The sequence below is a fragment of the Saccopteryx leptura genome, chromosome 13 (assembly GCF_036850995.1).
Source record: "Saccopteryx leptura isolate mSacLep1 chromosome 13, mSacLep1_pri_phased_curated, whole genome shotgun sequence".
Taxonomy (NCBI): domain Eukaryota; kingdom Metazoa; phylum Chordata; class Mammalia; order Chiroptera; family Emballonuridae; genus Saccopteryx; species Saccopteryx leptura.
The window spans coordinates 27706215-27722882 of record NC_089515.1 but is presented as its reverse complement, the minus strand read 5'-3'; the positions used below and the strand labels follow the sequence as shown (position 1 = coordinate 27722882).

The 16668-nt window shown below is 40.8% G+C and overlaps 1 protein-coding gene across 1 annotated transcript in view; it reads left to right on the top strand.

The window, feature by feature from the left end:
* Window positions 1–102: 102 nt before the first annotated feature.
* Window positions 103–16668, top strand: part of ABCC2 (ATP binding cassette subfamily C member 2) — an 87835-nt gene continuing 71269 nt past the window's right edge. The window contains exons 1-2 of the mRNA XM_066355538.1: window positions 103–240; window positions 2485–2658. Coding sequence (XP_066211635.1) covers window positions 208–240; window positions 2485–2658 — 207 coding nt within the window. The 5' untranslated portion in view covers window positions 103–207. The remainder of the gene's footprint in view (window positions 241–2484; window positions 2659–16668) is intronic.

The window sequence follows — 16668 nt, the reverse complement described above, 5'->3', positions numbered from 1 at the left end:
TCAGTGGTATTGTATCCACTGGGATCACGTAAACATCACTTTGTGCTAGGTTAACGATTAAATTGTTGGGATGAAAGGTCAGGAGGCTTGCCTCCGGTTGAAACATCAGAATCGGAGCTGACACATCGCCTTCTACGATCTCTGAGGAAGAGTAAGTAAGAAACAACAGAGTCATACAGCAGTCTTCATTGCAGAAGACCAGGAATCATGCTGGAGAAGTTCTGCAACTCTACTTTTTGGGTGAGATACACTTATCCTCCTCTCAAACTCAAAACAACTAGTAGATTAGCCTAGAGTGGCCACCAATAAGGACCAGAAAAATTAGATATGCAGTTGTTCTAAAGCTCAGGGAAAATTTTTTTAATAAAAATACCTTACTATCTCTAGAGAATATTCTTTTTGGGAGAAGTAATATATTTATTTTGTAACATGTGTTTATTGTATCCCAGACTCTTTCTTGAACAAGCTACCTACAAAATTGCCTCTCTAAAGAGGAATAGAGAATGGCTTCCAATTTCATCAATGTTGGGAGTGGGAATTTTGTAATCTGTGGGGTAGGAGAGAGGAGAGAAGGCCTTTGATTGATTCCTGTTGAGATATGCTAATGTTGGAACAATAATGCACTATTCTGAAGGAACTGGCAATAAGCCACATGGACTGGAAGTTGAGGCCAGGGGTGCAAATCTGGGCATCATGGGCACTGAGACAATTTTTTGAAACATTAGAACAGAAAATTTCAAGAAAGCAGGGTGAGCAACAAAACCACATGGTTTAGTGGAATAGAGAATAAGAATTAGTGATTTTATATAGGTGTGGTCTACAAACTCCTACCATCAGCATCAGAATAACCTAGATTGTTAGAACAGTTTTAGTAAGTCTTCTTAATTCTAGGACAGGGGTCGGGAACATTTTTGGCTGAGAGAGCCATGAATGCCACATATTTTAAAATGTAATTCCATGAGAGCCATACAACGACGTGTGTACCTTACGCATTATCCAATAAAAATTTGGTGTTGTTCCGGAGGACATCTGTGATTGGCTCCAGCAACCCGCAACCATGAAATTGAGTGGTAGGAAATGAATGGATTGTAATACATGAGAACGTTTTATATTTTTAACATTATTATTTTTTTATTAAAGATTTGTCTGAGAGCCAGATGCAGCCATCAAAAGAGCTACATCTGGCTCGCGAGCCATAGGTTCTTGACCCCTGTTCTAGAGTGAGATAACTGTACGGAGAGGTAAGAAGAGCAGAAACGAGATAGCAGAGCACATGGGCAGCACTTCTCAATCTTACAAAGAACCTGGGCCCTCAAGGCCAGGAGATGTATGCCCTAGGAAGGTAGGGCTCAATAGGCCAGCCTTTGAGAATTCTCTCTGAGAATTATCTGGCAGATCATCTTGGTCAGGGCACCTCAACCTTTTCTCTAAAGAATCTGTGCAAACCATCATACAAAATAATTTAACAATATTTATTGGGAGAGAAAAACCTACCTTCACATGACTCAGCTATAAGAATTAGTGCCTCCCACCTTCAACTCACAAAAGTGCTTTGCAGAATGCAAAGACTAGCGTACAACTTCCCGGGAATAAGCCTTCGATCTGACAGTGTCATCGCTGCTTCTGTGCTGAAGGCCGCCTCGGGTTCTGTTGTAAGAAGCCCTCAGGAGTCTAGATGTCGTAGTATGACCAAGCATTCTGCCTGCCTGCACATTTGAATGTCTGGCAGTGAGTTCATTCAGAGCTGAAAACTCTGAACAAGAAGTTTTTATATTCCAGGGAACCATTCTCTCCTTTGGATTGGGGAATGAATGGTCCCTCTTCTTTCTACAACTTGGCAAATGCAGTGGTGAAGTTTAGTCAGAATAACTGGTGGGGAAATTTTACTTAGAATCACAGGAAGGAAGGTTGCATTGGCCAAACGAGTCACTAAATGTCATTAAGTAGTATATTTATATCAATGGAGACGAATAGAAAAATACAGTTAGTCAAAGGGCCAGGCCGGAGGTAGGTACAGGGGATCCTCAGGTTATGACACAGTTCCGTGCCTACGACAGTAACATAACCCAGATTTTTGTGTAAGTCAAAACACACCCTAGCCTAAGTCACTTACCTATCCTAATACAGTTGTAAAATCATAATCTAGAACATAAAAACACAACTAAGCCACAGAAAAAGTAAAAGGACGTGAGTATACTGTACTGTACTCTGTACTTATTCTTTCGCTGTGCGCAACCAAACTAGTCTGCCCACGTAGTCCGTAAGTATGACGCTAATGGTGTAAGCCAAAACACTCACGTCTCAATTTTTAAAAGTTTTTATGGGAGTGAGCGTTGTCAGTTTGAAACGTCGTCATATGTTGAGACTGTCATAACCCAAGAACCCCCTGTATAGAACTGAGTTAGCATTGTTTGGAAACGGGTTAGGGGTAGAGGGTGTGGGTAAGGGCTGGTCTTTAACAATCTTTACATTTTGGTCCTCCAGAATTCCTCCTTGCTGGATAGCCCAGAAGCAGACCTGCCCCTTTGCTTTGAACAAACTGTTCTGGTGTGGGTCCCCTTGGGCTTCCTTTGGCTCCTGGCCCCTTGGCAGCTTCTCCATGTGTACAGAACCAGGACCAAGAGATCATCGATAAGCAAACTCTACCTTGCTAAGCAGGTATGGGAACCCCACTTCTTTAAAATTGCTTCCTTGGTGCACCACAGAGACATTTCTTGGTGGTTAAGGAGTCTTCTTCCTGGTCTTTAACCAGCTTTCCCAGGTACTGGTGTCTCAGGTAGAGCCATGCTCTGAGCCATTCCTTTCTCTACCTGCCCCGTGCCTCACTGGTCCCTTGCCAGATTTCTTAGTTAAGGTGACTTTAATTTTTTTTATTTATTTATTCATTTTAGAGAGGAGAGGGAGAGACAGAGAGAGAGAGAGAGAGAGGAGAGACAGAGAGAGAGAAGGGAGGAGGAGCAGGAAGCATCAACTCCCATATGTGCCTTGACCAGGCAAGCCCAGGGTTTCAAACCAGCGACTTCAGCATTTCCAGGTCGATGCTTTATCCACTGCGCCAAGGTGACTTTAATTTTTGCAAAAAAAATAGTGGCTCAGAAATATTCTGGATAGTGGATACTCTAAACACCAGTAATGGGTACTCAATGAGTCAAACATGTAGTTCTTATCTTTTCAGTATTTGAGAAGCAAACACTGGATTGCCTATCTTTAAGCTGTTCTAATACATCAGGAGACTGTAATTCAGTTGGCATGTACCATGAGGTGAAAATAAATTATATAATGTGTCCTCTGCACCAAGTGGGTGATCTGACCATCATCATCATCACCCCCAAATTGGACCTGAAATAGGGCTCTCATTCTCCCACAATCTTCCATAAGTCTATGATCACTCACAGTAGAGGGAGAAAGGGTGAGTGCTCCCAGTGACATGCCTGAGCAGGGAAATAATGTCAAGGACAGGGCAGGGCCTGCAAGTGAGAGCCCAGGAGGAGTGAGGGGAGGAGCCCCCTCAGCCAGCTGCACTGATTAAAGCAGAGTGTCATGTGGGAAACGAAAGACCCTCAGCTGAGGTTGCTATCTCAGAAGATCCACCTGCCCTCTCACTAGGTTGTTCCCTATCCGTCCTGATCTTTATTTAAAAAAATTTTTTTAAAGATTTTATTTATTCATTTTAGAGAGGGGGGGGGAGAGAGAGAGAGAGAGAAGAGGGGAGGAGCTGGAAGTATCAACTCCTATATGTGCCTTGACCAGGCAAGCCCAGGGTTTTGAACCAGCAACCTCAGCATTCCTGGTTGATGCTTTATCCACTGCATCACCACTGGTCAGGCTGTCTTGATCTTTAAACAGGGCTTTAGAAAGGTGAATTAGACTCGGAGATCTGTGAGCAGACACACCAACAATATGAGGTTATCTGCCCTCTAACAGGAAAAAAGAAAGGAACTTGGCCAACGGAACTGGGATTCGCATTGACACTCAGAGGTGGGGCTGTCAGGGATTTTGTAGGGCTCTGAGACCCTGGGGCAGGGTCCCTGCCTGCCCTGCTGACCAGAGTTCTCAGCACAGGACCAAGCACTCGTTAAGACATTTGTCGAATGCTGGTAGTAAATGCACTATAGAAATAGGGCTTGAGGCAAGAGTGTTTTAGACTGAACATTGAACAATATACCTCAGTACCCTTGGAAACGAGTCAGCATGGTGAGCATGGGAGCACACCTGAAAGGAGTCACTCACACATGTTTGTGTCTTTCAGTCACTCACACATGTTTGTGTCTTTTCATGACACCAGCTTTATTAGGGGAAACCTCCCAAATAAGCCGATAGAGTCACATGCAGGTTACACACAGAGAGGGTGAGCTTACAGGATAGGAGCCAGCAGGGTGAGTCTCATGGGAAGTGTCAGTCACTGGGGGTGTCCCGAAGTAGAGAGGGGGACTGGGTCTCAAACCCCTGGAAGTGGCAGTCCAGGTCTGATGGAGTGGGAGTCTGGCAGGGCTCCACGTGCAACCCTTGGCGCAGCTAAGCTCAAGCGTTGGTGGCCAGAGCTCTAAGTTCTCATAGCCCACCAAGGTGGAGGTCTCACTCCTGTCGGTGTCCAGTTGAAGTTCTTATTCAAGTGTCCAGACTTGTGGCTTGGGGCATTCTGGGCCCCTCCTAAGGGTGTTCTGTTATACTTTATTGCCTCAGTCTTGACATAGCACTTGACATAATTATCATGGCCGAGAGTGACTCCATATTGGATTGTCAAGTGTTCAAAAGGTCCACTTCGCTCTTGCTCTATAGAGTCAGTCAAATTGGGGGGATTCTGCCACTTTCTGAAGCGACCAAGGAAAGCCTGGGTAATAGGTAAAAATGAGTAAATCAGTTTCCCATCCTAATCATAGCTGTTAAATCACCTTTTTTTTTTAGCCTAGGAGAGACAGAGACAGACAGGAAAGGAGAGAGAGATGAGAAGCATCAATTTGTAGTTGTGGCACTTTTAGTTGTTCTTTGATTGCTTCTCATATGTGCCTTGTTGGGGCGGGAGCCGGCTCCAGCCAAGCTAGTGACCTCTTGCTCAAGCCAGCGACCGTGGGATCATGTCTATAATCCCACGCTCAAGCCAGTTTCAAACCTGGGTCCTCAGCATCCCAGGTCAATGCTCTATCCACTGCGCCACTGCCTGGTCAGGCTGTTAATTCACTTTTAGAAAACGGCTTTTTTGAGATATAATTCATAGTACCATACAATTCTCCTATTTAAATACAATTCTTTTTTTTTTTAAGTATATTCACAGATGCAACCATCACCGCAATTTTAGATCATTTTCATTCCCTCAAAAAGAATTCCCCTATCTCCTTGTAAACCCTTAGCTCTAGGTAACTGCTAATCTACTTTTTGTCACTCCAGTTTCCCTATTCTAGACTTTTCATATGAATGGAATCATATGTGGTCTTTTATGATTGGCTTCTTTCACTTAGCATAGGGCTTTCAAGGTTAACTATGTGATAGCATTTACCAGTACTCCATTCCTTTCTATGGCTGAATAATAGCCCATCATATGAATGTCACATTTTGTTGAACTTTTATAAACACAAATCTCTATGGAGAAAAAGAAAGGCAATGTATTTGTTTTTTCTTTTTATAGAGAATTAGCCACCACTCACCCTTGCTCATAGTCTCAGGAGCTCCATTTATAATTTATATTTTACTTTTTTGTCCTTGAGAGTGACAGACACAGATTAGCTTTCTCTTAAATTTTTCAAAACACAACTAGTCTCTGAAAAAATCAGAAGTATAAGTCCTCACAAAGTAAAACTTCACTCCTTTCACGAGAACCTTCTTCTAAACTCACGCCTCAATTTGATTTTTGTTTTTTTATTTGTCTGCTTTCTCTACTTACCTGCCTTTGGGCTGTTTGTTCCTCTCTCACTCTCCTGAATCATTGTTACTGCTGCTCTCGGTTAGTCACTAACGCAGTGTTTACCTCATCTGAACTAAGTCCATTGTTCGCCCATGCTGGCCAGCGACACTGCAGTGACTTGTTTCAAGGTGCACAGTAGGTGACTGAATGGACTGAATTACAAAATGAGTGAATAAATGTCTGAATGAGCTCGAAGTCCTAGGGGAACAGAAGAGGAATCTGGTTCTGGAGGTTGTGGAAGTGCAGAGGTGAGAGAAAAGTGTGCAACAAAAATGAGCTCGGTGTTGAGCCAGTGAGATGTGGGAATCACCTTCAAGTATTTGCAGAAGTATAATCTAGAAGTTCGCCTAGCTTGTTCTGATAAATTTCAGAGAGCAAGATCAAAGTAAATGGATGGGGGCTGTTCCAGGGAAGTGGGTTGGATATACAAAAGAACTTTCTAATAATAATAGCTGTTTGATAATAGACTAGAAGACTGTTAGGGTATATGGTTCCTGAAAATATTAAAACTTAAGTTAGACATTTGTCTGCCAGGAAGTGATGGAAGTTGACTCTCTCTGTAATAGGTAAAACATTCAACCAGAGTACCTTGTCAAAAAAGTACTAGAAAGCCCTGGCTGGATGTCTCGGTTGGTTGGAGTTCGATCCAACCTCTGTATGTGGTCAGGGCACGGAAAAGAACAGACCGATGTTCCTCTCTCTCTCTCTCTCTCTCTCTCTCTCCTTCCCTTTCTAAAATCAATCAATAAAATAGAGAAATAAATAAATACATACATACATACTGGGAAAAAGAGGGCTGTGAAGAGATGGAGAGAGGTTAAACACGGCCAAACCATTCTCCTTTCTTTTTTAGATCCCAATGTAATTATATCTCCTTAGGAAGTTGAGTTTAGCAAACTCCATGTGCGCTTGAAGTTCTTCCAATAAATCAGAGATCAAGGGCAAAGACTGTTAATGACCTGGTAATCATTAAACAAACACAAGATTTCCCTAATCCTAAATAAGCAGTGTGTGTGTGTGATTCTGATTTTTAAAATAATGCTTGGCTATTGTAGAAAGTTTGGGAAATAGAAAGAAAATTTAATCTATTGATAATTGTATCACTTTGATATATTCTTGTTGACATTTTGGTATGTTTTCTTCCACTCTCTTAGAAAAGTAAAAATGTCTGCCTTGGCCAGCTAGCTCAGCTGTTTAGAGCATCATCCCAAAGCACAGAGGTTGATAGTTCAATCCTCGGTCAGGGCACATACAGGAGCAGATCAATGTTTCTGTCTCTCTCCCTTCCTCTTTCTCTCTCTAAAATCAATTCAATAAACATTAAAAAAAAGAAAAGAAAAGAAAAGTCTCTCATCCTACACCTTCCCAGTCCCATTTTCCAGGCTTCCATTAAAAATTATTGTGATGACTACCTCCATATCTGCAAATAATGTATTTATCTTGTATTTCTTGATCTATCAATTAAAGAAAAAATCTATTCCTGCTTTTATTGACACAACTCACAGCTTCCTTCTCCTCTCCTCCTCTTTCTCTCCATCTTTCTATTCTATATGACTATTTCCAGTTCTTCTGTTGGTTACTTTATAGCTAAAAATAACCTGCCATCGACTTTAGACTCTACGTCTTGATGCCTCTTTGTGAAAGATGAGAGAATTAGTGCCCCCAAATTTCTTGGATCTGGAGAACATCGACAAATTTTAATGTCAGAAAGCACAACAATAAATAGTCTCTAAACCCTTGCTTTCTGGAAATGTTCATCTGAATATGGAATGTTAAATTAAAAAACAAAAAAAAAATGTTTTAACTCTGAAGATGTCACTATATCTTATATATATGCCCCAGAATCCTGAGCTACTAAATTAGTTTTTTCATTCCTTGTTATCCTCTCTAGAAGCTTTTATTCTCTTTATTCTTGATGTCCTGAAATTTAATGAGAGTCTGTTTATGTGGGTCTTTTTTCATTCAAAGGGTTCTACGGTCTCAACCTAAGAACTCATGTCTTTCTTATCTCTGAGAAATTTTCATATATTATTCCTCTTATTTTTTTCCTTCCAATTTGGAAACTCTCTTTCTCCAGAACTTCTTTTAGAAGGGTGTTGGACTCTGAATTGAACCTTCTTCTTTAACTTCTCTCTCTCTTTTTTTTTTTACAGAGACAGAGAGAGGGATAGATAGGGACAGACAGACAGGAACGGAGAGAGATGAGAAGCATCAATCATCAGTTTCTCGTTGCGACACCTTAATTGTTCATTGATTGCTTTTTAATATGTGCCTTGACCATGGGGCTACAGCAGACCAAGTGACCCCTTGCTCAAGCCAGTGACCTTGGGCTCAAGCTGGTGAGCTTTGCTCAAACCAGATGAGCCCGCGCTCAAGCTGGCGACCTCGGGGTCTCGAACCTGGGTCCTCCGCATCCCAGTCCGATGCTCTATCCGCTGTGCCACCGCCTGGTCAGGCTCAACTTCTCTCTTTTTTAAATTTCTTTTTCTCTTTTCCCCCAAGTTCTGAGAGATTTCTCAAATTTTTTCTTCCTGTCATGCTAAAGAGCTTTTATTTTAGCAGTCACTGGTTAGACCTCTAAGAATTCTTCTTAATTTTTGAATATACCTCTTTAAAAAAAACACCCAGCAACCTATTAATGGGTGCAATGTCTTCTCAAATCTCTCATAGAACATTAATTTTAAAATAATTAAATTTTTTTCTTTCAGTTAATAATTTGTTTGTTTCATCCCAGAATCAATTGTTCTGATTAATTATATTGATTATCTTCTTTGATAGTACTGTTTTTCTCAACTTTCTGGTGGTTATTAGTGTTCTGTTTTTAAAAATATGTTTATATGTTAATGAACGTAGGTGGGAATAAATGGTCCCTCTGCCATTACATAAGTCGGCTTTCCCCTCTGGCCTCTTCTCGATGGGAGGACGGCCCATGAGCTCTGCGTCCTGGGTGACTGTCTGGACGTCCTGGGTGACTGTCTGGACTTACGGGCTTCCCCCGAGAACAGGATCCTGAGCTGTACCTCTCCACCCCTACTGCGCGCCACATGAATTTACTGGGACCAGGTTACTCTGGGTCAACAATACCCACACTACCCACTGGGCTTTTTTCAGGGACAAGGTTCAGTTTCTTTAGAGAGCACTTCCGCTTTAGACTGTTTGGGGTGGTGGCGGTACGTACAGTTGTCAGTGGATCTGCAGTGAAGGCTGGGGACCAGGGGAAGGAAGTGACTGGCGGAGCTGTACCAGGTCTGTACACAGAACTTCAAGTAAGACTCTGATTTCTGTCCTGTTTCCCATTCTTACTCACCGCCAAGCCTGACTACAGAGAATAGATTTATAGCTGTTAAGACTCTCTCGTCTGCAAGTCATACTTGTTGGTTTAAACAATAAATAATTTATTACTTTATATGAGAAGCAGTTCAGAGCTGGTGCAACTCCAGGGTTTGTTAATGGAGCAGCTCAACAACATCAACAGGCAGCTGATTATTTTCATCCTTCTGATAATCTCCACATATCGAGTGGATTACAGGGCCAGTGCATGACTGCAGGATGGGGCAGCAGCTCTGGGCACCACGTTCTTGTGCCAGTGTCCAGAGGCTGATAAAGAGGCCACGTGTCCTTATCACTTAAAAAAATAAGCTTTATTGTGATATAATCCACATGCCATAAAAGTCACCTGTTTAAAGGCGTATATAATTCAGCGGTTTTTAGCAAACTCACCATCACCGCTGTCTAATTACAGAACATTTGCATCACTCCAGAATGAAACCCTATACCTATTAAGCAGAAACACCCTCTTCCCGGCCCCGTCTCCTCCAGTCCCTGGTGACTATAAATCTTTCTGGGTCTATGAGTTTGCCTAGACAGAACATTGCATATACTTGGAATTAAGCAATATGTAACCTTTATTGTCTGACTTATTTCACTTAACATGTTTTTTCAAGGTTTATACATATTGTAACATGAATCAGGACTTCATTTTTTAAAGTTTTTTATTGCAGTAGAATATACATAAGATAAAATGTTTAACCATTTTAAAGTGTACAATTCAGTGGCATTAAATACATTCATAGTGGTGTATAGTCATCACCACTATCTAGTTCCAGGACTTTCTCATTACCTTTAATGGGAATCTGGTACCGGTAAACCAGTTACTTCTCATTCCCTCTTTCCCCTAGCCCCTGGCAACCACAAGTCTGCTTTTGGTCTTCCTATATGCCTAGTCTAGGTAGTTCATATATAAATGCAATCATACAATATGTGGCCTTTTGTGTCTGGCTTCTTTTATTTAGCATTATGTTTTCAAGTTTCATCCAAGTTGCAGCTTGTATTAATATATTTCATTCCTTTTTATGGCTGAAAAATATTCCATTGTAGGGGTACAGTATACCACATTTTGTTTATCTAGCCATCGGTTGATGGACATTTTGGTTGTTTCTGTTTCTCGTCTATTTTGAATAATGATGTTAGGAACATCTGTACACAAGTTTTTGGGTGGACACAGGTTTTCAATTTTCTTGGATATATAAATAGGAGTAGAATTGCTGATTTACTTGGTAACTATGAGAAACCCCATATTGTGAAGAACTGACCGACTGTTCTCCAGAGTGGTTGCCCACTTTTATATTCCTGCCAGCAATGTATGAGTTTCTAACACAACAGTCTCTCTAGTCTCCCCCCCCCCCCACCACCTCGTTCTTTGCTTTCCATGGTTTCAGTTACCTGAGGTCAACCACTACCTGGAAATATTAAACGGAAAATTGCAGAAATAAACAATTCATAAGTTTTATATTGTGTGCTGCTCTGAGTAGTGGGATGAAATCTCTCACCATCCAGCTCCATTCTGTCTGGGATAGGAACCCTCCCTTTGTCTCCATGCTGTATACGCTACCCATCTGTTAGTCACTTAGTAGCCATCCAGGTTATCAGACTGAGTGCCTCCGTATTGGGGCGCTTGAGTAAGTAGCCCTTATTTCATGTAATAATGGCCTCAACGTGCAAGAGTAGTGATGCTGGCAGTTCAGATCTGCCAGAGTGAAGCCATGAAGTGTATGCACATACATGAAAAAAACATAGGTTCTATAGTGTTCAGTACGATCTTCCGTTTGGGGCATCCACTGAAGGCCTTGCAACATATTCCCCTGAGGATAAGGGGGAACTACTGTACTCATCCTCATCAATACTTGTTACTGTCCATCTTTTATTTTAATTTTTATTTATTGATTTTAGAGAGAGAGGAAAGAGAGATAGAGACAGGCAGAAACATTGATCTACTCCTGTAGGTGCCTGACCAGAGATCGAACCGGCAACCTCTGCATATCAGGATGATGCTCTAACCAACGTAGCTATCTGGCCATGGCTTGCCCTTCTTCTTGATTGTCGCCATCCTAAGTGTGAAGTGATGTCTCATTGTTGTGGTTTTTGATTTGCATTTCCCTAATGACTAATAATATTGAGCACTTTTTTCTTATGCTTTTGGCCATTTGTATACCTTCTTTGGAAAAATGTATTATCTGAATAAACTTATTGCCCATTTTCAAAAAAGATTTTATTTATTGATTTTACAGAGAGGTGGGACTAGAAGTAGTTGCCTCACTCTAGCTGTTCATTGGTTGCTTGTCATATGTGCTTTGACCAGGCAAGTCCAGGGTTTTGAACCTGTGACCTCAGCGTTCCAGGTCAGCAATCTAGCCACTGCGCCACCACAAGCTAGGCCCTTTACCCATTTGTAAATTGTGTTATTGACTTTTTATTGTGGAGTTATAAAGCATTCCTTATCTTCTGAATTTATGTATCACTTTGAATGGTGAAGAAAACATGTCCAAAAAGTCTCCACAAGCTGGTTCCCACAAGCTGTCCCCCACTTCTCTTTCGCCAGAATTGTGTCATATACGCATGGCTAAAGCAGTCACAGGCCAGGGGAATGGGATCAGCTTGGCTGATTTTAAGTTACCTCATGGTGTTGGACATAAGTCCAGCTTCCATGCAAACATATGGCTGAGCTGAGTACAGTAGATATTTCACAAAAGGCAGGTTTTGGTGGGAAGAGGAGAATGGCTTTGAAGAGGCAACTCAAGCAGTCAGGGAGGGTCCCAACAGAAACAGATGGCTGAGGCAAAACTAAAGGGAGGAGGTTGTATTTACAGAGGGACCTGGGCTCAAGCAAACTTACCACTCCCGGCTTGGGGGAACGAGAGAGGTGAGTGAATCTGGTGGGACCAACAGAATATACAAGCAGCAGCAACCGGTGATGTTGATCACAACCCCCCCTTCATTCTTGCCTCTTCTTGTGTGTGTTTTGGGTCATGGTTTTCTCTGCTTTTACCTGTCACTGTTGACATGTTTGCTTTTCTTACTAAAATTTTTTGCTAAAATTTACCTGGTCTACTGTGCTCACCCTTCTTTATTCATATTCTCAGTGCCATTATAGATGTATTTCTTGGATACTTTGCTGTTATTTCAATTGGTTTGGGAAAAATGGGAGATAAAAGTACTAAGCATGGCATCTTGGACAGGAAATTACTGTCTTTTTCATTCATGTTTTTAAAATATAATTGAACTCATTGTATATGCTTTTTTTTTTTTTTACAGAGACAGAGGGAGAGTCAGAGAGAGAGATAGACAAGGACAGACAGACAGGAATGGAGAGAGATGAGAAGCATCAATCATTAGTTTTTCATTGCGACACCTTAGTTGTTCATTGATTGCTTTCTCATATGTGCCTTGACCGTGGGACTACAGCAGATTGAGTGACCCCTTGCTCAAGCCAGCGACCTTGGGTCCAAGCTGGTGAGCCTTGCTCAAACCATATGAGCCCGCGCTCAAGCTGGCGACCTCGGGGTCTCGAACCTGGGTCCTCTGCATCCCAGTCCAATGCTCTATACACTAAGCCACCGCCTGGTCAGGCTTTATATGCAATTTTGTAGTCTGCTTTTTTCACTTCAGATGATATAAAAAGCATTTCCCCATGTTAACTTTATTCTTAAACATAGTTTTGATGACTAAAATTGTTCATCAGAGAGTACACCATAATTTATTTTAACCACTCTTGCAGCATCAACTCCTCTCAACAAACCTCTCTACTACTGTTTTCTGGGTTATTTTAGGGTCTTCACTATTAAAAATGAGACTCCAGCTAATATTCTTGTACATAAATATTTGCCTGCAATCAGATTATTTTCTCAGAATAGATTCCTAGAAGTAGAATTACTATATCAAAGTATATGAACAGTTTGTTTTTTTTAATTTTTATTTTATTTATTCATTTTAGAGAGGAGAGAGAGAGAGAGAGAGAGAGAGAGAGAGAGAGAGAGAGAGAGGAGCTGGAAGTATCAACTCCCATATGTGCCTTGACCAGGCAAGCCCAGGGTTTTGAACCAGCGACCTCAGCATTTCCAGGTTGATGCTTTATCCACTGCGCCACCACAGGTCAGGCCAGTATATGAGCAGTTTGAAGCCTTTGAAACACAATGGAAAAATTTTATAATCTAGGAAGATTTTTGAAAATTTCTAGTCTCACCAAAAGTGTGTCAACATGCATTTTTCGGCACCCTTCTTATCATTGTGTAATATATTTTTCTTCAATTTTATATGCAAAATGGCATCCTGTTTGTTTACTTTGCATTTCTACATGTACTAATGCAACTGATTTTTTAAAATTTGCTAAGATTATTTTTTTAAATTTGTTAACTGTCTATTCACATCACTTGCTCATTTTTTTAAAAAAAAACGGGGGTTAGCGTATTTTACTTTTTATCTTTTTAATAAATAATTTACGGAGGGTTACAAAACTTAAAAGGTTCAAAAGAGTACATGATACTCTAATCACTTTTTGAGTTGGCAACCATCAATACTAGTTTCAGAGATAACTCATGTATATACAAATAACTGCCTACATATATTTTCTCACACAAATGTTAATGTCACATATGTACTCCTCTGTGACTTAAAGATTTTTTCATGTGGCACATAAAGATTTGCTTCTTTTTTTATTGGCTACTTGAGATGTTATTTAGATGTACCATAATTTAGGTGCCCTAATGATAGAAATTTAGGTGGTTTCTAACCTTCATAAGCAATGCAGCAATAAATAGCTTTGTACATGTGAGTGTGTCTGTAGGATAAACACTTAGAAATGAAATTACTGGGTTAAGGGTATGTGGACTCACATTTTATCTTTTTAATGGAGAGGAGAGGAGGTAGACAGACTCCCACCTGTTCCCCAAATGGGATCTACCCAGCAATGCTCAAATCAGCTGAGGGTCAATGCTCAAATCAACTGAGCTATTTTTAGCACTTGAGGCTGATGTGCTTGGACCAACAAAGCCATCTTCAATGCCTGGGGCCCACTCTCGAACCAATCCAGCCACTGGCTGTGAGAGGGGAAGATGGAGAGAGAGAGAGAGAGAGAGGGAGAGGAAGAGAAACAGATGGTCACTTTACTTATGTACTCTGACTGGGAATTGAATCCAGGATGTCCATAAGCCGGGCAGATGTTCTATCTAGTGAGCTACTGACTAGGGCACAATTTTTATAGGTAGTGTAAATTTCTCTCCATAAAGGTTTTTCCTCTGTCTAAACAACTTTTTATTATCAAACTTCTTGATATTTGCTAATCAGTTAAGTGAAAAATGGTATGTCATCACTTGAAATGGCACTCTTTTATTATTAGTAAGGTTAAACATCTTTTCATATGTTTAAAAGTCTTGTGATTTTTTTTTCCTTTAAATTATCCATTTATATCCTACTTTTCGCATCAGTTGTTGGTTTGTTGGTTTTTGAAACTTGCTTTGTAGGAGTTCTTTATAACGTAAATTAGTCCTTTTGGATATGAATTGCTTCGTGTGTTCCCAATCAGCTTGTACAAGTTTCATACACGGGCGTCCCTGACGAGGACGTGTATGAAAAGGACGTCCGCTGTCTAAAAAGTTGTTCTCTCGATGGAGAGAAATTTACACTACCTATAAAAATTGTGCCCTAGGCCCTGGCTGGTTGGCTCAGCGGTAGAGCGTTGGCCTGGTGTGCGGGGAACCCAGGTTCGATTCCCGGCCAGGGCACATAGAAGAAGCGCCCATTTGCTTCTCCAAGCCCCCCTTCCTCTCTGTCTCTCTCTTCCCCTCCCGCAGCGGAAGCTCCATTGGAGCAAAGATGGCCCAGGCGCTGGGGATGGCTCCTTGGCCTCTGCCCCAGGCGCTAGAGTGGCTCTGGTCGCAGCAGAACGACGCCCGGAGGGGCAGAGCATCGCCCCCTGGTGGGCAGAGCGTCGCCCCTGGTGGGCGTGCCGGGTGGATCCCGGTCGGGCGCATGCGGGAGTCTGTCTGACTGTCTCTCCCCGTTTCCAGCTTCAGAAAAATACAAAAAAAAAAAAAATTGTGCCCTGGTCAGTAGCTCACTGGATAGAACATCTGCCCTCCCTTCCCTTGGCCTGGGGATGCTGGGCTGGTTAGTATTCTCCAGTCACTCTCAAGGGTGGGTGCCTTGGCTCCAGCATGCTCTATTTCATTTCCTAATTTACCTAAACTCAAATGTAGCTTTCTACTTCAAAAGCAATAATTTTTTTCTAAGAAAACCAAAAAATAAAATAAATTCACAGTCTCATATGAGGAAAGCACGATACTGTATAGCGTCTTATATACTTGAAAAACACACATTTCCCTTCTTAAAGTGTATTTGACTCTAGCCTTGTTAAGTAATAACACTAGTCCTCGAGTTAAAAATAATTCATCTCCCTCCTTGGTTGATTTTCATTACAAAGGGCCAGGTATCTTTGCCTGAGTCATTCTGGATGAATGAGACACAGGAATGAGTAGAAATAAATGAACAGGAGTAGAAAGGGTAGGCAAGATAGTATTAAAGATCTTCATTTTTAGGGTTAAAATACTGGTGGGCATCCTTAGCAGATGTAGTAATTTTCCATCCTGATAGGTGGGGAGGGAGGTCCTTTAGAACATGTGTCGTGCTCATAGGACAAATATTGATTGCCTTGGAGTCCTCTTAGGACAGTGGTTCTCAAACTTTTTGAACTCAGGACGCATTTAAAATCCTACAAATAATTGTAGGCGCACTATATACAAGTTTCTGAGAAATATGTTATAATAATTAAGTCAAATATTAAAGAAAAAAACATAAAGCCCAAGTGTGCTTTTATGGTAATTAAATGAAATAAATGACAAAATTAAATTTATTCTGATATTATAAAACATTTTTATGTTACATTTTTGAGTTATACTTTTTAGAATTCATAAAAAAGAGGGGTTAAAAATAAAAAACGACAGAAAGTTATATTTTTAGATATATAGATACATTCTTAGTAAGACTTAGTAAATTCGGCAGGTCCCGGAGCGAATGTGTTAAGTTTTTTCATTCTTGTGTTTATGAGAAACATGAAACATCTAGGACCTGATGTGTCCTAGAAATTTCTTCAATGTTTGGGCATATATTTGAAAGGCAAACTCTCATTTCCTTGTAAATACATTGAAGAATTCTTCTCTTTTTACTGTTAATTGTGTTGAGGGTAGAAAATCATAATTCACATAAATAGGATGTTGAAAATCGTACTAAAATGTTCAAAGCTATTTTAGATATTGCCACATATTCTTCTTTTATAGAAATCCAAAAGGCTTCAAGAGACAATTCCGATGTTTAATCATCAATCCACGATCAGTGGATATAGCTGCCAGTTTTTCTTCTTCTATTAATGTTAAACCAAAATCACTTGAAGCTTCATGAATGGGTTTCTAATCCAATCGTATTGTTCAGTGTTAAGTGGT